The following is a 26,645-nucleotide window of genomic DNA, read 5'->3' on the forward strand; positions in this document are numbered from 1 at the left end:
TATCGGGTTGTACCATCAAAAAGCCAGTAGCCATTTCCAGAGTGTTACAATTTCATGTGATGTGTTTGGAAAGCCGCAAAGCCCCAGTGGCCTAATGGATAAGGCACTGGCCTCCTAAGCCAGGGATTGTGGGTTCGAGTCCCATCTGGGGTGAGTCTTTTCTTTATTGTGGGAAAATAATAAAATAGGCAGAAATGGTTTTGAACTATTGCCATTGCTTATGATACTTAGCGCTGTGTGTTCTATTTCAATAACAAATTCCTTTAAAGGACATATTACGTTGTTCCCGTTACGTTGTTCCCGTTTCCTCCGCTCAGCAGCCAATGAGGAAACGCTCCGCTCACTCAGGTTTACTCGGACTTTCCTTCCGTCATATATCAGATTTTCTCTTCGCCTTGAGCTATTTTTGACTGATCCGCGTCTATATTCTGCAGTTAGATTAGCTTTAACGACATTTACACAACAATGCTTTTACCAGAGAGGCTGTATGTCCTCCTGTTATTTATTGTGGCAACGACCTTCGCCTCACCTGACAGTAAGTAAGCCACGTCTGTATGAAATCACGGGTTGTTGCTTCAGGATTGATTCAGGATTTGACAGAATGTGGTTCGCTGTAAGCATGCATGCACTTCTGTATAAATCTGACTGACTCGCTGTCAACTATTATGATTCTGAAATGAACTGAATAGCCTGTTTTCTTGAGCTATTTAACGTTACATGCAGGGTAATCCCCACACTCACGAGGGCTCCTTCCACTGACATGTTTAGTTAAATTTTTGGTTTATATATTTAAATCAATTGTAACATAAGCAAATGTAGAAACATTTAGACTATGAAAGAAGAGAAGGACCCAATTCAGACATGCAGGATGGGATATTTTAGTGAATGGGACATCTAGTCTTGTGATTCTAGGAGTCAATGTCCCCATCTTAATATTTTGTTTTACATCCATCAGTCTACATGACCTTGGATAGCCTTTTTGTTTTATTCATGTCCTCTTACTGGTGTGTGATTTCTTCTCAGCGATGACAGCAGCCACAGTGTACTGGGACCCTCAACACAAGGTTGTCCTGCTGAAGGAAGGGGTGCTGGAGACGGAAGGGGATGCCTACGGTTATCTGAATGACACCCTCTCAAGTACAGGCTGGAGCGTCCTGGAGATCCGTGCCGGGTATGGGCAGACCCCTGAAACTGATGAGGTGAATTTCTTCCTGGCTGGCTACCTCGAAGGCTTCCTCACCGCCCAGTAAGTGTGATGAATGTGCTGTCATGCTCGCTTTCCCTCTCGAGTCCTCATCATGAGTTCATGCCTCGATCTAAACATCTGATTATCAAAACTAAACAAATGTCAGTCATCAAATTGGTGATTGGTTGGTTAGTATGTTGATCATATATGCGTCTGATTAGAAACTTGGAGATACAAAACGTTGATGAGCTTTGACCTTTGTCACCTTCTCTAACAATTAAGAAATGATAGACAGCCCCCCCCCCCCAGCCTCCCTCACAATGCAGTAGAAATATAAAATCCAAGTGATAATAAACTACTGACTAATCAAACATGATCAAAAACGTAGTTGTAACATTGTAAATACTGTATTTCTTTCATTCTGATCACATTACTCTAGTATTGATGCATATTCTTTCTCCCCAGGCAGATGATGGACCACTATACCAACATGTATCCGCAGCTGATCCACGACCCAATGATCCTCGGCCCAGTTCAGAGTTTCATGGCGTGAGTCTGTTTCGGTTTCCTTTAAAACATTAAAACCACAGCAGCAGCACCACAGTCATACAGTACACAATCTGAGTCCCACAGTACTGTCACAATCTCTCACATCCTCATTTCAGAGTTGTTCCGTTCAGCTCAGACTGGCAAGATATTTAAGCTCTGTAAGATTCCTGTGATGGCATTCGCCTGCTCTTGACCCGAGTTTAATGTAGTTCATTCCTGAAAATGATTACATTGTCAAATTCAGCAGGAAAGGGAGAACGGAGACAATATTGTTGTTTGTTTAAGTAACTTTGGATTGTTTTGATAGTGCAGTGTTTGTCCTCAGCTTAACTCAGTTTATTAACATGTATCTGCAGAGCTTTTGGTCATGAGCTCAGTGTTTGGTTCTTTACTTTGAAGTGTTTTGCAGTGAATCATTATGATGAATAATGTCACTCTTGGGCTTGTAGGAAGCAGGACGCATGGACCAGAGAGCAGGTAAAACTGAACAAGAGCTCCGATCCTCTGTGGAAACACGCAGGCTTCATCGTGGCTCAGACGGATGGACTGCAAGCGGGAGTCGCACACTGGGCCAAGCAACAGGGGAAAAAGGTAAGAAGGGCACATAACGTCAGCGTTAGCTTACCATTGCAATGTAACTCTCGTTTCAACAGCTCTTTCATGAGCATTGAATCCCTTTGGGGACAGACAAAAACAATGAAGCAACATACATAAAAGGTGTAAATCAATGGGAAAATACAGAACAATCAACTGCAACTGTTCAAATTCAGGTTTCAAGTTTATGCATATGTAAAGATAAAACATAGAAGTAATTAAGAATAAATATATATAAATGGAATAATCTGGATCATTTGGAAACTATAAATTTCACTTTAAGATCCATATAACGGCTTTAAATACTGCTCTGCCATGTACCAGATTGTGATTGGGTCATGAAGTTAAACTGCAGCTTGGATAGTGCAGATTTGGTATGAAATGTTTCTCGTCTCTCATGATTTCAGGAAGCAACACAACTACTCATTTTCGTTTCCTGACAAACAGCTGTTTATCTGGCCTCCTTCCCATAGCCGCTGTCCCTGTTTGCCGTCCAGTTCCTGAATGCAGTGGGAGACCTGCTGGACCTGATCCCAGCCTTAGTCCCCACCTCCAACCCTCCGCTCAGAAACTACAAACTTCCAGGGATGGGACACTGCTCTGCTCTCATCAAGGTCAGAGGTCACAACATGTACAGTGAGGGGTGTTCCTCAAAGCCCCCGTGCACAATATGTGTTTTATATCAGTAAAACATCAGCTGTAAGCAGATGATTGACTCAAATGTTTACAGTTACAAACTATAAATTCATTTCCTAAACAAATACACAGGTGCATTGGCAGAATGAGAGAATATTATTCTTCATCCTGCATCTTCTTTTAAAGCTCTCTCTTTGCATTAGTGAAGAATTTAGTCTATAAAAGTGCTATGTGCTCCTCTGTGACCACCACTCTGTTCCCAGAGACGCAGTCGTGTATTTGTGTGTCGTGAAAGTTTAATTTGCTACACGAACAAAGAACTGCCACTCACTCTTGTGTTTGTGAAAATGCGTATAGTGTCGGGTGAGAAACAGGCCTTAGTGTCAGAGAAAGTGTTAGAAAGTGTTAGCAGAGTCCTCTGTCATAAAATACATTTAGTAACAGTAATAGCAGAAATATTACTATAATAATACTTTTAAGGAGTGCAGTATTGTTCGGGGTTTAACTTATAATCACACATTTCTTTATATTGTAGTATTTGTTCTCCATCAATTGTTTATTTACTTACTTACGTTATTGTACCTATTGTTTGTGCCATGTATATTTGTTTGAGAATTTGTGAAATTCACATGAAATTCACAACACACATACTTGAATTACAATTAATTATGTGGATGCACCAACATAGTAATTCATTCATTGAAGTCAACAATATCCTGAATTATATATATATATTTTTTGCTGCATTGTTGAGCACTGCCACATTTACGACACACATTCCAGTCATTTCTGCTGACACAGGACTCCCGTATTGACTGTGGAGTCTAACTCCTCATTTCACTGTTTTCCTCCTCAGATGCTGCCCGGCTTTGAGAACCTCTTGTTTGCCCACTCCAGCTGGTACACGTACGCTGCTACAATGCGGATCTACAAACACTGGGATTTCCACATCACTGAGCCGCACACAGCCACCGGGAAACTGTCCTTCAGCAGCTACCCTGGTGTGAAGGCCCCAGGAATTCTCCTTAACAAGAATCATTCAAAGATAACAAGGACAATGGTGGAATTGTAGCGATTTGCAATCGGTTTTCCACACAACTTTTGTGAAGTATGTCAGTAGCTCAGCTTAATCTTCCTCTTCAGGTTTCCTTATGTCTCTGGATGACTTCTACCTCTTGGGCAGTGGTCTGATGATGACCCAGACCACCAACAATGTCTTTAACGCCTCCCTCTTTGGCACAATCACTCCCAACAGCCTCCTGGCGTGGCAGAGGGTCAGGCTGGCTCACAGTTTGGCACATACTGGAGAAGAGTGGGCAAAAACATTCTCCATGCACAACTCTGGTTAGTGACGATATATTTTGTAGTTAGAAAGAAGTGAACTCACCAGACCTCTTCAGTCTGGTCCTCATCTGTGCTCGAGGCGACATTAGCGGCTAAGAGACGACATCTCTGGCTCTGCTTGTGTAGGCACCTACAACAACCAGTACATGGTGTTGGACAGGAGCAAGGTGAAGCTGGGCCACAGTGTTGATGACGGCGCTCTGACTGTGGTGGAGCAGATCCCCGGGCTGGTGGAGTACTCTGACCAGACACAGGCTCTGCGCAGAGGTAACAACAGATCTTGTTATCCTGTTTTTCTACAGTATTTGTTTCATTTGAACGTTTGTAGAGTTTGTCTTTCCTTCTGCCCTCGTTAACCAAAGGTTACTGGCCGTCCTACAACGTTCCTTTCCACCACAAGATCTACACGCTGAGTGGTTATGGAGAAATGTGGGAGGAGCACGGAGAAGACTTCTCCTACGATCTCTGTCCCAGAGCCAAGATCTTCCGCCGTGACCAGGCTGATGTCAAGGACCTGGACTCCTTGAAGCACATTATGAGGTCTAATGGTGTGTGGCTCTGTCTGCTTTTGCTAGTTTCTGACTCCGATTCAGCTGGTTCTCCATTTCAACTGGAACCTGCTTTTCTTGTGTTTTTTGTAAGTCACAATGATCAAACATTGACATGTTTGTTAACTGAATGAACTTGCTCCTCCAGGTGATCATGAATCCTAGTCAGTCGTAGTAATGTTGGTCCCACATTTTGAATCAAGATTTACTTATCAGCCCAGAAGAGGACATATTTAATGTTACTGTTGTTGTTTGTCTGTTGGTTTTCAGACTACAAGAAGGATCCATACTCCAAGGGTGACCCCTGCAAGACCGTCTGCTGCCGTGCCGACCTGAGAGCAGAGAAGCCTACACCAGGAGGTTGCTATGACACCAAGGTACCACAGTGCCACCCCGTCACCGCAGTGATCTTGTATTATAGTAACGAGAGGTCACTTGTAGAATCGAATGCCCTTTAGCTCAGAGTTTCTCTGGTTCCTGTGTTGTTCTCCGTCCAGGTGACAGATTTCCACATGGCTGAGGACTTCCGTGCGGAGGCAGTGAACGGGCCAACGACGCAGGACGGACTCCCGCCGTTCTTTTGGGATAAATTCAGCAACATCAGCCACCAGGGTCTGCCGCTGTACTACAACTTTACCTTCATCAGGATGCAGCCTCTTCTCTTCAAGCCATGAGGTGTGTTTGTGTTTGTGTGAGTGAGACAGAGAGAGAGTCTGTCTGATGCTTTCGGGGTAGGGAACGATGAGAGTCAAAGGTACAATCCGATGTTTCTTTTGTGCTTCGCACATCTGTTTACACACTGATTACTTTAGATTTAATTATTGCTGAAAGTTACAATCTCAAACTTCCCAATTTAATTCTCTTTGGCGGCAACCATGGCAATATGTGGTAATTGCAGCTGTTTTACAGCGTGCGCCTTTTGGGATTTTGCTTGGGAATGTCGCACACAGACGCCCAGTTTGTAAGAATGCAAGTGCTTTATCACCGGTCCATAGGCTCAATCACTGTTGTGTAACCTCATTCTATGATCGATAGTGTCTTAACAGACATGTATTTCAATGAAAATCTTTGAGAACATTATTTTAATGTTAAGAATTGCGTCCCAAAAAAAGCTTTTTTGACTAACAGTACCTCCTTCCACCTGACAAAATGCAGGATGTCAAACTGCCAATCAGCTTTAACCTCTGTATTTTAACACGTATATGTTTCATGTGCGTCATTTAATTTGGAATACATTAGAAACCAGTAAGTTTTTTTATACTTGCAGCCATTTGTGCCTTAAACACTGACAGCGACTTAATGATTTTATAATATGCAGCATTAATGCATTAAATCACGAAAATGATTTAATCTCTCTTTAAATGCTTGAATGTCTTCAACACCATCATTTCAATGGCAAATGAATACATCAGTGCAATGTCATACTCAGGACTGTGATCTTCTCTAGTGCTGATATTTATATTCATCTATTTCTTATACTGTGCAGAATGAAAATATCTCAGGTTGATATATTTATTACAAGCCTGTGTTTCTTGTAATATGATGTGTAATACTGCACATCTGTATCATGCCATCATTTCATGTGTTGATTGTTTATTAAAGTTTTACAGTTGTACCAGCACAGTCCTGTCTTTAATCTTGTGCATATATATATATATATATACCGTGTGTATATATATATATATATATATATATATATATATATATATATATATATATATATATATATATATATATATATATATATATATATATACACCCACTAATGTTGTCGCATTTTTCCTTATCATCAGTTATGATTGGTCCAAAGTCTTGAAATCAGGTGAGGACATACTTTGGGTAATTATGTAACAGTACAAGTCTGAAATGTTTAGATCCTGGATGCTTTCATGGGCTGTGAGCCTCCCTCAGACACGTCACATGACTTTATTGATATATGGATGGCATTCAAGGTAAAGATCGTGGTGACGGTCTGAGTGAGGTCGAAATCAAGAAGTTGCATAAAGATAACAAATTGTTGCACATCCACTGGGCTGCACAGCCTCTCATTGACTGAGCCAAGCACCACGTGAGCTAAGCAAATAGCTTGCTAATTACCATCTCAATTTATTAACACGACATCGTCGACTGTTAGTACAGCGCCACGAGGACATAACTTCAGACGTTATTCATGATGACTTTCATTGTCACCGACGCACACTGTTGTAACAAAGGCTATTGATAACAAATATTGAAGATCAGACTGACGAGTGAGGGGAGTTAACTACAGTATATATACATATACATATACATATACATATACATATATACACACGAGAACGTCTGTAACTGCATGCTCACAGGGTCCCTAGGCAGAATAAGAGTGGCTTGCTGTAATGTTGGTTATCCTCCAGCAGGGGATTCCATACAACAGCTTATGAAAACTTGTTTATATTTAAAGGCTATTGTATTTGTTTATTGATCATCTCACCTGTCAAGTATATGGTGCGATGTTAAGTGGGTTGGACCGCCAACAATCGTCAATTTATTGAATTATTCACCTGCATGGTGGAAGTAGAGAAGTCGACCGCAAATCTCACGGCGTCCAAGTTAAATCTGCACATATCATTTTGGCTATAGGCTACCATGCATTACATGGAAGAGGAAGATGTGTTGTCGGCCTGTGCCTTTATGTGAATTAGAGATGGAAATGTTGCAGTCAATCAAACAGGAGCTATAAAACTACTAACCTGTTGCTACTAACTATTACGCGTCATTCAATAATTTATCCAAACTGAGGAGCTTGGAGGTCAGGACCTTTTTGTTTTTGAAACAGAGACACAGTAAGCTCTCTCTGTCTGCCCCCGGGGACACTAGTGATTCACCCTTTCCTCTTAAATGGAGGAACTGAAACGTCTGTTAGGCACTCTGCATTCATTTCATAAAGGCTCCCTTCACACCCCTCCTCTGTCTCACAGTGTTCTGTTTTCAGCTACTTTTTTCAGTTTGTGTCTCACACACACACACACACAAGTGTAGGGGAGGGTAACACAGCAGACGGTCTCCACATTCCTCGCCCTGCTTCAGCCATGGCCAAGAAGGACTGTCCTGCTGGCACAAAGTGGGACAGTCTCGTCAGTATATGTATGCAACCTGAACCAGGAGCATCAACGGGTGAGTTCCACTGAATGCCTCTGACGTTGAAGTCTGTTTTTTTTCCCTTCTGAAGAAATCCTCTAGATGTCTTTATCTACCTTCTGAGCAGAGTTGCTTTGTCATGTTCTAGTCTCAAAATATCTCCTTTTAGATGTACTTTAGTTTGACTTCACATCTCTCGGTAACTTGATTTGATCATAATTCTTCCTCAGCATCTCAGAATTTAGTGATGTGTTGTTTTCAACTTGACCGTAACGCAAAGCAATCAAGTGACTACACCTGTGTGCAGCTCCTGAATCTATGCACTGATTAGTAAAAACAGGGAAGGCACAGAGCTCCCGCTTTACGATAAAATACCTCTGTTGATCTTAAATAAACATTTTAGTTGTTTTCTTTCTAATTTTTCAACTGACTCTGATTTGACTGACTTGGACCTGACTGCAGTCCTGCTCCTTTAAGAACGACACAAACAATCAATGCTGTTAAATCCCAGTGTGTGCTCATAACCTAAATAATAACTTGGGTTGTACAGCTGTTGAAAATGTGAACTATTTTTAATGTTGAGGTAGTTGATCAGTCTCTTCCCCTCAGAGCGGCCTCTGGCTACTGTGGTCCAGCTGAGATCTACGGCCCCCACTGCCCACTCAGTGATGTTGCTGACTCCGGCTCTGTGGATATTTGTAATGCTGGCCACACTGGGGTCCATCTTGGCTCTATCTCTCTGGTTTATCATATACAAACGACAGACCAGGCACATCAGCACCTCAGGTAAAGATAAATGGCGTTGATGATTCATAGGATTTATTTTATCTTCGTGAATTAATTCTTCAATTGAAGGCCAACATATCCCAGGATCCTCAGAAGCTGAAAAGAGCATTTCTTCTTCTTTTAGTCTTTTTATTGCCTCAAAAATCGGTGACTTTATTTTTGAAAATATAAATGTCAGTATTGACGTTGAAACAACTAAACTGGTCCTCCTTGTAGAAGCAGCTGCTGAAATAGAATGAATTGTCTTATCAGATACAGACATTTATCAGGCACAGAAGTGTATAACTTAAGCCGTTTGTCAAGTCTTCGTATATAACATGCAGAGCGAGCATCTGTAGTCCATGAAGTAGAGCATGAGCAGTGTGTGGAGGAAGTGGGGTTGCAGGCGGGCAGGTGGTGAAGTGTGACATTCATCACAGTAGAAACCCCGCAGTTTCTGTTCTCCTCTTCTCAGGCGTCCCATGGGTCAGCCCTGCTCGCTCAGCAGCTATTCTGGTTTCAAAACACATCCTTTGGTTAGGCAGGACACATTGGGTCTCACACAACCTTGAAAACACATTATGCTGATAAAAAAGACATGCAGAGAGGCACTAACGGCAGAATAGCTTTCACTCGGTCACATATACCAATGTTATGAAAGAGTGCAGCCTGGTGGACGGAGAGACATCATATTGTATCCATGAAGCCAGATATTTGAAAGCTGCTAATGTCTGTGTGCATTAGCTCTGTAAATAATGCTTGTTAAAACTCTTACATATAACTGTGACAGCCATGTGCTCAGCCTGCTTCTATAAAAGGCAACTCCTTTGAATAGCTCTTATAACTTTTGTGCTTTATATGATAAAACCATTGTAATCCTCTGGAATGCATCTCCTGCGCAGTCTTAACCCAGTAAAATAAAAACTAAACAACCTCAGGACTGAGGGGTAACTAGGTTCACTTTATCAATAGCATGCTTTAGTCCTCATTGAGTAAATTGTCTGTCAATAGACCTTTATCCACAGGACAACCAAGAATGTAAATAAGATCAGCAGCGTGGAGGTATTCATCTTAGCCCATTCACTTACACGTCGTTGTTGTTTCACACGTGATGTAATGCAGAAGTCTGATGCTTGGCTTGTCATGTTTAGAGCCGTTTTTACACGAGTAGACTAAATATAGGAATGTAGTGCAAAGTCAAATACATATGTGGATCATAAAATCAGATTTCCATACCGGATATACTATATTGTTATCCTTGAGGTGTGTGATTGCATGGCATTTGGTCGTATTCTATCGTGTTTTCTGTGTTAAGGGGCCGTCAGGCTTCCTTTTCTCTCTTTGCCACAGAATATAAAATGGTTCTCTTGACTAAAAGTAAATAGTATCTGCAATTCTGTGAGGTAATCAGTGCTCTATTTCAGTCCAGACATGTATTCAGGGAGATCGTATCACACAATATATTCACTTCAGTCTGGATATTCAGTGACATTCACATATTCAGTGGCATGCTCATGTTTCAGTTGTCTGTGTTGCAGAGGAAGCAGGACTGCAACAGGAGCCTCTCCAGAAAACAGAGCCACCTGCCAAAAGCCAACCACCGCCTTCAGAAAGAAACGGCCAGGCAGAGATGTTGCAGACTGCAGCATGGACCCCTTCACCCTGTTCTCACCTGCACCTCGGGGCCCAAACAGGCAATAAGTGGGAGGAGGGCTTTACCGCGAGCAGCGACCCCGCAAAGCATGCTGGGACAGAGGGGTTTAGAGGGCTGGCTACATGCAGCACAACAAGGGGACACAGGATCCCACTTCCTGCCACAGAGCTGGGTGGCACTGTCTTAGTTACAACTAAAACTGTGTAGGGCTTTTGCCACTGCGTGTACTCTGCTCAGTGTGGGGAATTTTCGTTAAATCCAAATTTTGGATCTTTTTCTTTTCTACCTCTAACTTTTCTTTCTTTTGTGTTTTTGAAATCATTTTCTACTACTGTTGTTTGATTTCACTGCAACGCTTGAAGAAATACAAGTGTATTCTTGTAGATTGGTGTCCAATTATACCATGTAAGACTGTTTATAGTTTGTTGTACTTTATTGCAAAGTTGTTAAAAAAACAAAACAAAAGAACTGTTCTGATCTTGTGCAATATTTCAAACATCATTTAATAAAACACGAGACCAAAAATCATGGCAGATATTTCTGATGTTCTGAAGACAAGGTAGCATTGTTGTGGTGCGAAAGAGAAATATTCTCAGATCTCTGCTATATTATGACAGTTTGGAAATAGTCTTTAAAGCAGAAAAGGGTATTTACATGGTAAATAATTTTGTCAAACTTTCTCAATCAATAAGCTTCCTGCAGGTAACATTTAAACTAACGGAGAACTGTTCAAAGTAAAGTCAAGAAGAGTACATTCAATATCATTATTTGGATTCCATTTGGAGAAAGCTGGGTTTTTAATAGCTCTAAAAGGAGGACTCCCACACTACAATCCATGTAGTTGTGACAATAACTATCTGTGACTTATCATTGTCCATAAGGAAGGAGAAGGTGATGGTTGTGTGTTGCAAATTACAAAAAGGCATGAGCCCGTGCTGTTTGTATTTAAAACATTATATCAGAAAAATCCACCCAAAACTGTTTTTATAGCCATTAAATGGGTAAAAGTGGAAAACTTTGGCGCCCCCAAGTGACAGTATCAAAAATAAACACTGTGGCAGAGCCGAAGTGTTGCTCCTCTTGGGGCCAGTTTGTTCCTTTCTTATTCCCATGGGTAACACTGCAAATGTAATGAGAGTACACAGCTACAGTGATTTTATCTCAAGAATGTTCTGTTGAAATGTGTCAGTTCCACCCAATACCACCTATTCCACCACAACAAAACAACATCATTTACATCTTGAATAATATATAAAAAACATCTGAGGGTGGATTTTTCCTTTCAGCAAAAAATGGACAAAAAACGTTAATTTGGTGTCAGAGGGATGGGTGTTGAGTGGGGAAAGCGTTAAAGGGTAAAGACACAACTGAGACTCTGTTGCTGGACCGTTTATCATTGCATCAACACACAAGTCTCGCTTTCAACACGCCTGCTTGTCCCACGGCCGCTCCGCTGTCACCCTGACAAACCCAGCAGTGCTGATTCAGACCGGTTCAGGCTATGACGTACGTCTGTGACGACTACTTCTTGGCCATTATTGTACGGAAAGCTCCTCTCATCACAGGTAGGTGCTGGGGTTGTCAGTGACAGCCAGGTGGAAGTACTCTGGTGGGCCGTTCCCCTGCAGGCTGCTGTTGGTCTCTCTCCGATGGGCTTTGGTGGACAGGGTCTTCCTGTTTTTAAAGCCCGCGCTTCCAACTCCACGGTTCTCCAGACTGGACACTATCATCTCGGACAGGTCCTGCTGGAGCCGCTGGAAGTTCTCCCTGTAACGTGAAGATTATTTTGGACCATGGATGCAAATGTGAAAATATGCAAAATGCCTGAAATTATGTTGATATGCTACAAGTGCCAAAGCCCTGTCAAGCTTGAACAATTTCAGCTTATGCTTTATTAGGTTGGGTAATAGTTGCATGACCTTTTGCTAGATCAAATGCTGATCATAAATACATTCATGTGCATTGAATTATAATGGATTGTTTTTACTCACGCTGTTGGTGGTGTCGGCAGGTTGTATTTCCCCCCAGTCACTCCTGTTAACCAGTAGGTCATCTCTTTGCCTTTACCCTGAGGGTGAGGTACAAACAGTCACAGACACAAAGCAAATGAGAGTAGTCGCCACTATCTGTGTGGTTTACGTTGGATGTAAACACCTGGATTGATGAGCACACACAAAGCCAAAGCAAATCCAGCTAACCTTAAGGTACGTTTCTCCCCTTTTTTCATACTCAAACTTGCAGTCCGTCCTCTGCAGAATGTTGATGGTAGACTGGCTGACATGAATTCTCAGAGCTGGAAGGATGACATGAGGGAGAATCATGAGGGTCAAACCCTCAGCTCTGTCTCAAGATCAGAAGCTACAACTAAACCATCAATATTGTGACTGTGTCAACATGTTGGTTGTCTCTTACGCAGGCCCGTGGACTCCATGCGTGATGCAGTGTTGACTGTATCTCCGAAAACACAGTAGCGAGGCATCTTGTTCCCCACCACACCTGCTGCACACGGCCCTACACACAAATACACGCAAACAAGCAACGCTATCTTATTTTTTATTTCCATCCAGTTAAATGGATCAAAACGATGTATGGTGGCTTCATTTTTAAATTCCTAACTCTTCTTATTTTCTTAGTTCTCACACAACATTTGTTGACATGATCTATTTCCCATGTTGTGAATGAAACCCATGAGTATTTATATCATCTATGAGAAAGGTGTTTCTGGTGTCTGACTGGTCTTTGATTCGTTTGTATTATTCAGTCACTAGATATCAGTGACATTATGAGGTTTGGACTTTCTCTTCTTTCTCGTTAAATGTTTGGCATTGTAACAGTGGGTTATTGCCACCTACTGTGTTTTTAAATTACTTTCACATCCACAACTGTTACTATTTACACACTCCTTTTAATTACTGACTTAGGTGTTCTAAGACATGTTGTTCTTATTTAAGAGAATGTTGAGGGGCGGAAATGGGGAATAATGTGGTTGGACCAAAACTGAAAAAGGGAGTTGAACATTTTTAAAGTAGTAATACAATGTAGTCTTTTATAATATTTTATTAACTTATGTTTAAATCATCTACTCCATTTGGGTATTTGTTTAAACGTTTGAATCATCTCTGTAAATGCGGTGCAACATGGTGGACTCCGTAAAAGAAGACCCGCTAACTTTGTAGATATAAATGGCTTTTTGTAAGCTGAATAAAACATAACGATTCCAGTTTCAGGTAATTATACACCAATGAAAACACAGTTTTGCATATTATATTTCATTTGTGCCACTTAATCTCCCTGAATCTTACACAATATTCCTTTAAGGGAATTTTATTGGCAAGAATAAGCATTAAATAAGACAATATCAAGACTCTCTGTTACCTGAATGCACACCAATCCGAATCCACAGAGGGATGCCGGGCAGGTGCTGCAACTCAAAAGTCCCTACAAATGCCAGGATGTCCAGGGCCATGTGGGCAATATCCACTGCATGCCTGTCGCCATTGCGGTTGGGCAAACCTGATGCAACCATGTACGCATCTCCTATTGTTTCAACCTGAGAAGACAAAAGATGAATAGCTTTATTAATATATTTTTCTAAATCATTATCTGTATTCCGTAAACATGAAAACAACTCTAACTTGAACTACCTCCAAGTTTTAGATTCTTGTTGAAGAAGTCCAAATGAATTCAGACTGTCACAGTACCTTGTAGACATCATGGTGGTCGAGGATGCTGTCAAAGTTCTTGTAGATGTCGTTAAGCATGTCCACCACCTCCATGGGGGTGCTGTAGTGGCAGAGGGTGGTGAATCCCACAATGTCGCTGAAATAGATGGACACCTCCTCAAACAGCTCCGGCTCCACTTTGCCCGTCTCCTTCAGTGAACGCACCACTGGGCTGAGGAGACACAGGGAGAGTGAAAAACACTGATGTGAATCGCTGTCAGTTACAATTTAGCTCAGGGAATATGTCATGTACATGCAAAATACGCTTTGCCTTGAGCAGTAGGTCATCTCGTTGCCTCCGCAGGCGGGAAAGACAAAAACTATTATTACCAAAAGGGGAACGAAAATGAGGAAAGTAAAAGTTTTTAATCACAGTAAAAATAAGTATATTGTGTATTTTTGCTTGAAAAACTGGAAGCATTTCTAAACATCCCCTTTCAAAAAGTCTCCTGCTTCCAGGATTTATGAAACGTGATAAACACACATGATACAATAGAGAAAAGAAAAATAAAATAGAGAAAGAAAAATTCTTAAATACAACGCCAATCAAATATTTTTACTGCAGATACAGCACAAGCCTACCCAGGAAGTAGCATAAAGTTGAGGCGGTCAGCTCTGTCCCGCTCAGCTTTGTACAAAGAGGTTCTCTCCTCCACCAGATGCTCCAGAGTCCTGGAGTACATCTGCAGGCGACGGATCAGGTTGTCCATGTATGTCTCACTGGCTTGGTTGTGCAGGTTACTGTGTCAAAGGAAAAATATATATTACAAAGACTGTTTGTGTAAATTAACGAATGAATCATAATATAAGAATATAGTGCAGCAGGAACGATCTCAATGAACAGGATTACATACACAATAGGGCCAAACGTGTGTCGACATTCCCATTTTTCATAGTTTTGGCACTTTGGTTCCAATTATTGCAAACTTTAATGCCACAGCACACAGTGAAATCTTACACCAGTTCAGTCGAGTACAGTATTTGTATCGCCCCAAATCACAAATGTAGACAAAATTATTATTTTTTCAGGATAACTTGACTGGCCTGAACTACACGTATGGGTGTAATGTTTTGGTGTCCACATATTTTTTTCATGCGTTCATCTATGTTTGGCCATGAAGTGTATTAGTGAAATAATTGAAAGTCTGCCTAAATGAATGTGTGGTGTTAACGTACCTGAAAATCTTACCCAGATTTAACTCCATTCTCTTAAAATCTGGCCTTCTTTCTGGGTCTTCATCCCAGCTGTTTTTTATCAGCATGAACAGCTGTATACACGCAAACACACACAGACAAAGAGAGAAAAGGAGGGAGGCTTTCTTTGTCTTACTTTGATGAGTCCAAGCAGCTTTATTTTACAAACCACCATGCTCAGAGTGTGTTACTGTGACTGCAAACGCTTGTGTTTGGTTGCTCTGTTACCTCGACCTCTCTTTCGGAAGCACCATCAAAGTTGAGGTCAGGTCTGAAGACGCCCATCTCACTGGGATAATGCACTCTGTAGATCTTCTCTGAGGGGTTCGATGACATTAAGATAATCAATGCGAGCAGCTCTGTCAACAAGTTTTGTTTTGTTGTTTATCGCAGTTTACGGTAATGATGTGCCAAATTATCCATGCCTACCTGCAGGATTAGAGCAGAAGTGTGTATAGAACGGAATCTGCCTCATAACGATCTCATGAGCAATGATGGCATAGCTGTAGACATCGCCTTTTTGAGACACTCCGTCTTCACGAAGATGCTCCGGGGCCGTCCACACGTCTGAGAGGAGAGGAGAGGAGAGGAGAGGAGAGGAGAGGAGAGGAGAGGAGAGGAGAGGAGAGGAGAGGAGAGGAGAGGATGACTCTATTCTCAGTGTTTAGTTCAAAAATCGACCTTCGTGATGATTACAAACTCACCTCTGCCTGGACTCAGGATGGTGTGACAGCCAAAGTCAGTGATCTTGACCACCATGCGGTTGTCGACCACACAGTTGGTGGACTTGAGGCGACCGTGGACCTCAATGTTACTGGAGTGGAGATATGACATGCCCTGTATATACACGAAGGACAGCAGTGACCAGGATGGTTCTGCAGAGTTGTTGTGAATAATATCCCCTACTCTCTTTGAAATGCATTGTGAGTGAGGTTAAGTAAAATACACTGAGCAAACTGAAAATATTTGAAACGCATTCAACAAATGATGGCCATTTCCATTCGGAAAATGCTGCTCAATTTGAATAAATATCACTGAAGGAAAATGAATCATTGACTGATAGAAAATTATGTGGAATTCACGTTGTTACCATTTGGTAAAGTGTATGAATAAATGACATACCCACACAAAAAAAACCTTTGGTAACAAAAACAATCCATACCTTTGCTATGTCATACATGACTGATATCTTGAACTCCATGTCCATGAAGGTTTCATCTGGGTACGAGATCCTGTCGTTCAGAATATGCTGGGGGGGAAAACAAATCAACAAGTTTGCCTTAATCAGTTCAAGCAACTGTGAAACATTGGTGTGTGTGTGTGTGTGTGTGTGTGTGTGTGTGTGTGTGTGTGTGTGTGTGTGTGTGTGTGTGTGTGTGTGTGTGTGTGTGTGTGTGTGTGACTACGTGCATTCATACAGTATTAGTGCTCTTTAAACTCTACATATTAGTGCTCTTTAAACTCTGTGACTACGACTTATCGAATGAACAGTAAAGTCATTGTGAGCAGTGAAAACGGGAGGCCACTGATCTGTGTCATAAACAAGTTTTTCCGTACTGGAGTCATGTAATATGACGTAAAGTCAGATCATCATTGCACCAGAGTATACAATACAGTTGAACGCACTGCTGCAGGATTCACTTCACATTGGAGGTTTCAAAAAAGCTTTAAAATGTATTTAAAAGGGCAAACAAGCAGATGTTGTTAAAAAAATACTGTGGGGAGGAGATAAAAGCAATATCCATGGGGAACAAAATAACAGTTACTATGACAAAAAGCAAGGCCTCTTTAGATGCATTTCAGTCAGTCAAAACGATTTTTTAAACTATAAATCACAAAGTTCTTGTGTTTTATTGATTTATTGTATGTGGATCCAGATCTGCATTGAAATACACACAATGTTAAGACTATCTTGGAATATATGATACAGGTATTTAGTTTAAGTAAGCATAGCAGTTCATGATAAAATAGTGAAAAAGTTCAAAAGGGTCCTATCGCTCGCTCTCAATGTTGATCAAATTTGTGGATCTGCATAAAAAAAAAACTGATATTGAAGGGAAAGAGTCAGACAATGGCACTGTGAGAGTGAAGCTCTTACCCTGAGGGAGCCCCTCTGACAGAGCTCAAACACCCCAAACACACCGTACTCAAACTTCACCGTGCCGTAGAACTTTGTCAGGTTGTAGTAATCTATACTCAGCAGCTGAAACATGGAAGCAGTGACAGGGAGGGACATGGAAGTTGGACAGAAAGGGTTAAAAAAATGGATTGGGCAACACACTTTTACTGCTATGACATCAGAGATGACAAATGCATGTTATCTACGCGCCATTTATATAATGTTAGAGAGGAAAATGCTCATTCATTCACAATCTTTTAAACTTATCACGATGACAAAGCACAATATCTACTTGACAAAGCTAGAAATAACTTTCATGGCTGGGAACATCCTAAACTGACAGAACTCATGATCTATCGCCATTGAAAAGTATTTTGGGAAAGAATTGTGTAAATTTAGCATGAAAGATTTTCAATGTGGAGTTACAAGAGGGGAGAAAAGGGGAGGTAGGTTTACCAAAAGTGTTTTATATAAAGATAAAAAAGAGGCATAATACAGTAGTGTCTTACAGTGTTCAGCTCAATCCTCTGGTCCTCTGTGAAGTCTCCGTCTGTCTGTTTCAACTCTTTCAAGATTACTGGCTGAAGATTACAAAGACATAAGACACATTTAAACGGTGAGTGATAATACATGATCATCTCTTTCTTTTTGTTCTGTTTACGACTAAATGTTGATTTTTGGAAGTACCTTTTTGTCATAGCGGCCTCGATGATTGAAGAATGTGCTGTCCTTCCTCTTATCTTCATCAATCTGTTACATACATGCAAACAAAACACACACACACACACACACATCTGATATCATATCCTGACCTTGCTGGATATGATTTCATCAAATTTCGAGTATACATCACGTAAACGAAAGTATTGAACTCTGTAAACCTCCAAAGCCTGATGGATGACAGAAGTGGTCAAGTTCAATAAACTGATAACGCACTTGAGTTTAACACTCAGGGTGGATGCTATGCTCCCGCGACAACGCTGATGGTCAGGACGGCATTATTAGCTGTAACTGCCATATGAGAGCAGTGGAGCGGCCGTGAGCTGACCAGTGGGGTAGGCTCACATGCACTAACATGCACTTAAAGCATGCACGGTCGGCCACTAAAAGCAAGGAGAAGCTCGGATTACACCACACAGAGGGAGAGTGACTTCATTCTCTGCTGAGGTAGACATTACTCCTCTATCTCTTTACATTGAAAATAGATGTTTGCAGTTATACTAATGCCCTGAATCCCGTAGATTGCACCTTTAAATATCACATTAGCTGCTAAATTGGGTTAGTGATGAAACAGATAAAGCAGCATGATGAATTAATGTTGACATGATGCTATGTCAGGTATGCCTTACAAAAATAACAGACAGTTCTTGCTGAGTGGTCTTTGAGTTTCTGTACAACAGCGCAGGTGAAGTAACCAACAACAATCTGTTGCACTGATAAATGCACTGGTCGTCAGTGTGGCTGTGACTGAAAGAGTGGAACACAATGACAGCCCATGTCTGGCATTCAACTGACAACAGACTATTCAGAGGCATGTGCGCAGTGTCAACAGACCAGACAAAGCTTCACTGAGCAGCAAAAGGCAAGGACAGGGATTGCATTAACTAGTAAGCCTGGTTTACAATTTACTGATCAGTGACCTACATCACAGAATGTTTGTTTATGTGTGAATGAGCAACTAAGCAAAGGGACCCTATGCAAATAATAGGCCTACAACAGTGTAATTAAATCACAAACAAGGTGAAACTTCCAATAATAGTGTAACTAACTAAATGACATGTGCGTTAACTTCATCTTTGTAAAGTGACACTCATCATAGAAAAGCTTGCCCACCCATGCATCGAGCATAAACAGATGATTGATGAGGCTGTTTACCTTCAGTGAGACCTCCTTCTCATCCAGTGGACCAATCAGAAGCGGGTTGATGTGAGACCACTTCTTCTGCATATGACGCTCTTTCCTGTTCTGCCTAACATTATACACACACACACACACGCACACACACACACACACACACACACAGTAAATACGCTCCAGTCAGAACTGTTGTATCTTCCTGGTCTCTGAATGCAGCTTTACTGATGCCTTGAAGCTTTAGGTCTACTGATGCTAAAGTTCTACGTGTAGCAAGTGTGATACAGCAGCCGTTTACCTGTAGAAGATAAGAGCGATGGCTGTCACCACGACAACACTGAGACTCAGAACGATCACAATCACGTCCTGCATACCTAAGCCTGGAAACACACACACACACACACACACACATACAGACACAGTTTAAACAGGAATACAAACAATGATATAACACTATATTTCTAAATGATGTCTTCAGATTTTAATGTGGTTTTGTGTGCTCTGTGTGTTAAAGCTCCTCAGGCTTGCAGCAGGGACCCTACATGAGAAATCTCAAACATGCACAGACACAAAAACCATGCTGTGAGTTCCTGAGATGAATGGGATCGAATATTAGAGTCGCAGACCAGAAAGAAACTGTGCTGTATGGATTTAACAATCTTCAGGCTACAGCGAAGCACCACATCACTGTCCACACTACCTCTACAACATCAGTGTGTGTGTGTGTGTGTGTGTGTGTGTGTGTGTGTGTGTGTGTGTGTGTGTGTGTGTGTGTGTGTGTGTGTGTGTGTGTGTGTGTGTGTGTGTGTGTGTGTGTGTGTGTGTGTTACCATTTGTATTTTCTGGCACGTCATTAGGTAGGCGACCAGGCCAATGCAGGGCGGGGTTTGTGTCTATCACTCTGGTTTCATTTTGCGACGTGTCAAACACCACCAGGGTTTCGTACTGGAGAGAGACCAAGGCAAAGTATAAAAAACAAATGTTCACATTGATTGTGCCAACTGCTGAATGGACAATAATCTCACCTTGCCAGTGAGGGTTGATGTGAAAATTATAGAGAAGTTATCGTCTCTGTCACCATACATATCGAGCTCATAGGGTCCTCCCATACCTGATTGAAGCACACAAACATAAATACACGCTCATATACACACACCACGAAGAAAGCATTTTATGTTTCCTAGACATGGAATAATCTAAATGTATGATTGTATGTTATTCAATCAGCTACAAAATGTATATTGCGGAATGAGTCCAAAAACATGCCTTTGTTTAAATATTGTTTCGTCTATTAAAAAGAGTCCACGGTGACCTTTTCAAATAGCTTTTTATATCTGACAGACATTCCATACCTTCAAGATATTTACTTTACTAAATTGTAAAACAAGGAAAAAAGGAGCAAATCCTCACATTTGAGGAGCTGGGACCACATCACATCCCATTTGCTTGAAAAATAATTATACTTGATTATTGAAACAGTTGCCAATCCAATCAATTAAATGTCTAATAACAGGCATCTAACAACAAGCATCGCAAAGGGTTTTACAGTATTGCATTTGCAAGCCAGAAGCATTTTGGAAACTCAGATGGTGCCTTCATGGTCACCAGAGTGGCCTTCCAAAACAAGCAATGTTGTCCAACGAATAACAATTTGTCAATTTGTTTGCGTTATATTGCTTTATTAAAGGGTAGCTTTGGTATGTTTTTGTCTTCTGTTTGTCTTTTGTTTTCTGTTAAGTGACTAATCAGGACAACGTTTTGAAATTGAACGCTGCAGACAGCAAACGCTAAATGTGCTGCAGTGTTATCACTTAGAGAAACTCCTAACCTTCAATGAATGCACTTCCACTGACAGGCTCAGATTGTTATTGTCTGACAATATTTTGAAAATACAGCTCTGACAGCTCTGACCCCACAGACGTTCTACACTCCAACACAACAAACTCTGACATCACCAGCGTCCCGCTGTGTCACTCCTCTCTTCAACTCTCTCACGTTTCCACCGTTGTCTTCCCAGAGACAAGTCACATGGACAAAATAACGAACAGAAAGCGGAATGTAAGAAAAACATTTAATTTCTCTTATCACACACTTATTATAACAATCTAAGCCTGTTGTGGCAAAACAAGCACTTTTAGTGAACACAAATTCTTCCTTCCATTGTGTTGCTGACCTTGAGTAGTCACTGATCATACGCACCGTTAATGGAGCGGTTAACAAAAGGGTTCTCCGGCACATCATAGGCTCTGTTGTGTAGCTGGCGGATCTTCTCATCTCTGAGTACTTCGCCAAACAGCAGAGCCCCATCATGATACCCGGCCACATAGTCATTTATCTGCCCATTAGATAGAAAGAAAGACAAAACAGTCAGAGCCGGACGCAAGAACCATGTCCCTACACAGTGTTGTTTAAGATGTTGCTCACCGTGTCGTTGTACGTTAACTTTGATCCATTGATGTAGTTCCTCTGTGGCAGAGTGACCACCAGTACGTCCTGCATAGCCTCACTGGATGTTGTGTTGACATAATACTCAGGGCTGGAGGAAGAAAAACGGTGTCACTGTCTTAGTTCTATACATTCAAAGTGTCATATCTCTATGATTTATTCAGATTTCTTGTTCTACAGTGAAAAGACTCATTCAACTTCATGGTCACAGTGTATGGGCAAAATGGTGAAATCATAGACAGGCTTACTTGTAAATATCAAGGAGAATGAACAGGATCTCATCATCAATCCGGCCCACCGTCCCCTTTATTGAAACAACGTCGTCAGGGCTCCCACATAAGATGAAGACTGAAATAGAACAGTTTAAAACAACTTATTTTTAGCTCTGGTTACATTATTTCAATGCTACTATGTACAATTACTTCAGAAGTCTGGGACAAATTGACTTTCAGGGTTTGAGTTAGATATGTACTGTATATCAAAAACACCAACAACGACCTGGTTCCATGCGTATTTCACAACAAAAAGTGGGTGATGAGCAACTTGCAACCTCATGGTGGTGCTAGAGAAAAAGTCAGTGGATCACCAAAGTTATTCATGTTCCTTTCAGAACCATGAATATCTGTACGATATGTGATGCAATCCATTTATTACATTTGAATGGTGAGATGTTTTATTCTGGACCAAGGTTGTGGACCAATCAACACACCAACAGACCAATCCCCTGTGAGCAAAAAACATTATAGTCATGCTACTTGTAAATTGTAACATTACATCCTGTTTTGATGCACACACACTCACACGCCCTGCCCCAACATCCTCAGTATTTCCCATTTTGAAACTTTTGTCTAGACCGTCAATCCAAAAATAAATAAAAGAAAAGCAGGCAAACAGGGCAGAGTAGACTCTGAGGGTAATATATAGATATAATGATGTAGCTCAAATTAACAGGTTTCCATAGTTGCAGTTAGGCTGTGCTAACCTAGCTAAGAAAAACATAACGCTAGTTCTTACTGTCATTGAAAAATAACTTAACTACCGTGAATTCTCATTATAGTGGCCAGTGCCTCAACTATTACGAGTATTGTTGCCAGCTTTATTTGAATCAGGCGTATATTAGGCCTTCAGCTGAAGTTTCCTTCTTCTCCGATCTGCTCCTGTTTACCCTGTTGAATTTTTGTTCGGGCTACGTAGTTGACAAGTTATAGATGAACATTAAATATACATTTCAGACGCTATACCACACTGAATGTCCCTGTAACAATTGGGCTACAACTCAGCCCACTGACTGTACCAGATTTGGACCTAGACTGGTTTCCGGTTCACCTCATGCACACTGATGTTGTGACTGTTCAGATTAGATAGTTTACTCCCCCATAGATGTAGATATTACATGATGTTTTTCAGATCAACATACCGGTAATCCTTTTGATTTCAAGCTTTGTTGAAGGAATGAAAGAAGGAGAAATGCTTGATGCGTTGAGATATAACTCAAACAGACAAAATACTCACTGTTGCTGTGTCTTGTCTTAGATTCGAGGGCGTCCTTCAGATCAATCTCCCCACGCAACATCACTCTGTTTGTGTTTGAGGCAAAGCTGGCAGAGGGTGCTTCCAATGCGTTGATGTACCTGTGGAAAAAGCACGGAGGAAAAACAAAAAAGTGACACATGCTTTAGTGCTGAACAAAGCTGCAGAGGTCAATCAAGTGAATTGCAGTCTGTGTTGTCTCACCAGAAGCAGTCCTCAGTTACGTTGCTGGACTTCTTGTAGACGTAGACCCGCTTCCATTCCGGCTTAAATGGTAAGACCTTTATCATAAAGTTGACTAATAAGTCTGAGATCTTGCGTGCTGGAGGCAGAATTCTGGTCAGTTTGGGCTTATAGTCACACGAGAGGCCGAAACTTCCAGCAGAGATGATGGGAATGCTCAGGTTCAGGCCAATTTCATCACTGAGGTGGATAACGGGGGGTTAAGAGGTCAGAAATCAGACAGTTGTTTGGTGGTAGATAATCAAACAGAAAAAGAGTCATACTCACTCCACTAACTGGAAGGTGGCGTAAGTGCAGGAAGGCCCCAGCATGACGCAACCAACCTCATCCTTACTCTGCAGAAAAATATACAGTGCGAGTACTTATTCTGTCATCACATTATAAGTGCGTCACTTATTGTGGGAAACCACAGCACTACCACTGCCAAGGTTCAGATAAGGTCAACACACTTAAAATTGGAGATATTTGCATCCCGGCTATCTGCAACTATGATGGCAACCCCTGTAATGTTGCAAGATGGTCAGTCTTCAGAGAAGAGGTTTATCATTGACTGTGAGGCACTGACAGCAGCAACAAAAAAAAGAAAAGACTTCTACTGTTGAAGTTTTTGATGATTGACATTTGAGCCTTCGTAACTGTCCTGAAAATAGTTTGATGAAATGACACATTTATAATTCAACATTGAAGTGAGCCAGGATAACCATCCTGTCATGGAGCACTTGACATACTGTGCCAGCTAAAGAGTAATCTAGAGATGATAAACTATCAGACCACAAAAAAGTAAACATACAACGTTATTGCTGTGCACTTAACCACGCAGAAAAGTGTAATCCCTTGAATCTTATCACGATTAACAATAGCTCACTTGTTCCTTTAAGCCTCTCAGGGCCTCTTCACCTGAAACATTTTTACCCTTGATTGATTTGACCTTAATGTCTGCACTAAAATAAACACTTTAAAGACTCTTTAGGCATCTCATCTGTTGACCACACTCACATGCAGCATCTTGAGTATGGCCACTCCCTCACAGGTGCTGCTCCCACAGCCCTGCCGGTTGTACACCGTGGTGTTGAAGCCGTTGTAGTTAGCCGTCAACGTGAAGTCTAAATCTTGGGTCATGGAAAGAAGATAAGAGTTATTAATATAATAATAATTAGCTCATTAATCTCTTTGGGCTGGTAAGGTTAGATTAGACTGACCTTATCGACCACTGGTTTAAACGCAGCCTTAACATTTACAGCAGCGGCAAGAACAATGCTGAATATTACAAAGTGTACCAATGTGATACTAAGATGACTAGCTTCTGACAAAGTGATGCTCATCATTGGTTATACTGTAGATAATAAGTCATCTTAACTATTTCTTAAAAAATGAATAACTGTGAAGTCACATGTATGCTTGGTTGACAAAGAACACTTTGATTTCCAAAGATGAATTTAAAGAAGTTTGTGCTATAGTGGTTCCCAACTGTAGGTCAGAACCCCCCGAGCCATCTAAAGATACGTAGACCTGGTATTAAGTATTAAACATATTTTTTGCTGAATGCATCTACCACAAGAGCAATCACTGTACATTCACATACATACATACATAACCAGAGGTTTCCTGTACAGTATGCACCTGAAGGGTTGGGTATCAAACCAAACCTCAATACTTTTTGGAACCAAACACAATGTGTTCACATCAAATACTGTCAGGTACTGACTTGCATTGCATGTAAGGTCTTTTTTACTTGTTCTTTGATGAATAGATTTTATTTAGCTTAGCATCGACGTTCTTTCTTGGCCTCAAAAACTGCAGTGTCTATTGTTTCACGCAATTGTACGGCTTCTTATGAGTTTATAATTCTGTTCAAAGTTTATATTCCTGAGAGTTCTGTTTTGAAAAAGTTATTGTTTGGTATCGGTACCAAAATCAGCATGAGTACTGAAATATTTCAAAGGAGACCCAACCCAAAAGTCCCGAGACTCATACCCATATTCGAGAAACACACTGGCGGCACGTCTTTAAAGTGATGAATAAAAATTAAGATAAATTAAGGGTGAAATTGAATTAATCTTAATTCATCTTAATTAATACCAGGTTTATCTTAGTTAAGATAGATTAAGTGTGAAATTGAATTCTAAAGACGAATCATTTTGTGAATCTATTCAAAAAAAGTTATTTATCTGTAAAAAGCTTCATCCAACAAAGGAGAAAATGAATCTGAAATAACCGCTAAATCCAAAAGAGATCTCATAATCCATGAACAATTTAAACAAAATCATGTACAAATTTAGTTTTTTAATTACAATTTAATTCTTTATCATCCGCATTATCATTTAACAGCCTTCTTTTATCATTTACACAATGGTGGTGCAGTAAAACCTCTTCTTACTCAACAGGATGCAGAGAAATAGTTCATCAATTTATAAACCATCTTGATTTAGTCGTTCTCAATTTTAATGGTTTTCTAGGAGCTTCTATTACTTCACTTTCAGCTTTTTAAAACAGATCTATCACTTGCCTTAAGAAGTAACATTGGCTCCTTGTGACGGTTAGGATTGATCGTTAAATTCTTTATTTCAGTTATCTTGGTTTTTTTTCATTTTTGAAACCATTTGTTTTGTATTGGCTGCTGTAAAGTAATTTGTTTGCAGATTGTTTGAGATCATATTTGTCTGTAAGGTCTTCTTTGTGAACTCTCAGTCCTTACCGGCCTCATCATTCAACTGCTTGTCCTTTTTAATGGCTTGTTCCACGGCCGCCTGCACAAATGGTCGACTCCACCCATAAGTGTTGTCCTCCAGCAGCACAACATTCATGGTGTACGTAGGCTTCGATGACAAACAGTGTTCCAGCAGTTCGTTACCAACCACCGCCACTATTAACACTCCCAGGTAAGGCAAACTGTGTGAGCTGTACATGTTGCTCCGTGAGATTTTCCTGTTTCCCTCAGAATATTTTGTCTTTTTCCAAAGTTTCTACATGTCAAAAAACACAAAAGCCAGTCCTGACAAACAGAAAGCTGAAGGCAGGTTTTTACATTCGCCCCCTTAAACAGATCCTCTCACTTGACGATTTAAGTCCAAAAACAAGAGTGAACAGGACTCTTCAGTGACGAAGCAGAAGTCCCACAGTCCCTTGATTCACTGTCCAGCATCCG

General features: G+C 40.9%; 3 protein-coding genes across 4 annotated transcripts; 2 read left to right on the forward strand and 1 right to left on the reverse strand.

Annotated features, from left to right (window-relative positions):
* The first annotated feature begins 375 nt into the window (after positions 1-375).
* On the forward strand, positions 376-6,738 carry LOC306787074 (phospholipase B-like 1). Of its 2 annotated transcripts, XM_079282090.1 has the most exons (12): positions 376-535; positions 1,024-1,246; positions 1,652-1,735; positions 2,185-2,326; positions 2,803-2,943; positions 3,822-3,966; positions 4,109-4,309; positions 4,436-4,576; positions 4,672-4,857; positions 5,128-5,234; positions 5,355-5,532; positions 6,651-6,738. In XM_079282090.1, exons 1-11 carry the CDS (start codon positions 466-468, stop codon positions 5,529-5,531), a joined length of 1,617 nt encoding a protein of 538 aa, XP_079138216.1. In that variant the 5' UTR covers positions 376-465; the 3' UTR covers position 5,532; positions 6,651-6,738. The 2 variants fall into 2 exon arrangements, with proteins under 2 accessions (XP_079138216.1, XP_079138215.1); XM_079282089.1 differs by lacking the exon at positions 6,651-6,738 and having other exon boundaries at positions 5,355-6,472.
* A 47-nt stretch (positions 6,739-6,785) lies between these two features.
* On the forward strand, positions 6,786-10,789 carry LOC306786948 (uncharacterized protein). The gene is made up of 3 exons (XM_079281901.1): positions 6,786-8,010; positions 8,584-8,760; positions 10,278-10,789. Exons 1-3 carry the CDS (start codon positions 7,926-7,928, stop codon positions 10,598-10,600), a joined length of 585 nt encoding a protein of 194 aa, XP_079138027.1. The 5' UTR covers positions 6,786-7,925; the 3' UTR covers positions 10,601-10,789.
* A 140-nt stretch (positions 10,790-10,929) lies between these two features.
* On the reverse strand, positions 10,930-26,304 carry gucy2ca (guanylate cyclase 2Ca; the record flags this gene model as incomplete). Its single annotated transcript, XM_079282493.1, has 27 exons — positions 10,930-12,160; positions 12,385-12,461; positions 12,592-12,686; positions 12,806-12,904; positions 13,769-13,943; positions 14,095-14,287; positions 14,698-14,856; positions 15,292-15,383; positions 15,538-15,626; positions 15,739-15,876; positions 16,014-16,146; positions 16,472-16,558; positions 17,408-17,512; positions 17,938-18,009; positions 18,116-18,178; positions 19,304-19,397; positions 19,581-19,662; positions 20,113-20,227; positions 20,308-20,393; positions 21,482-21,617; positions 21,707-21,818; positions 21,976-22,075; positions 23,240-23,358; positions 23,462-23,680; positions 23,768-23,835; positions 24,497-24,609; positions 26,196-26,304. 27 exons carry the CDS (start codon positions 26,302-26,304, stop codon positions 11,953-11,955), a joined length of 3,138 nt encoding a protein of 1,045 aa, XP_079138619.1. The 3' UTR covers positions 10,930-11,952.
* Between the last annotated feature and the right edge of the window lie 341 nt (positions 26,305-26,645).

The sequence above is a fragment of the Melanostigma gelatinosum genome, assembly GCF_949748355.1.
Source record: "Melanostigma gelatinosum genome assembly, chromosome: 13".
NCBI classification, from domain to species: domain Eukaryota; kingdom Metazoa; phylum Chordata; class Actinopteri; order Perciformes; family Zoarcidae; genus Melanostigma; species Melanostigma gelatinosum.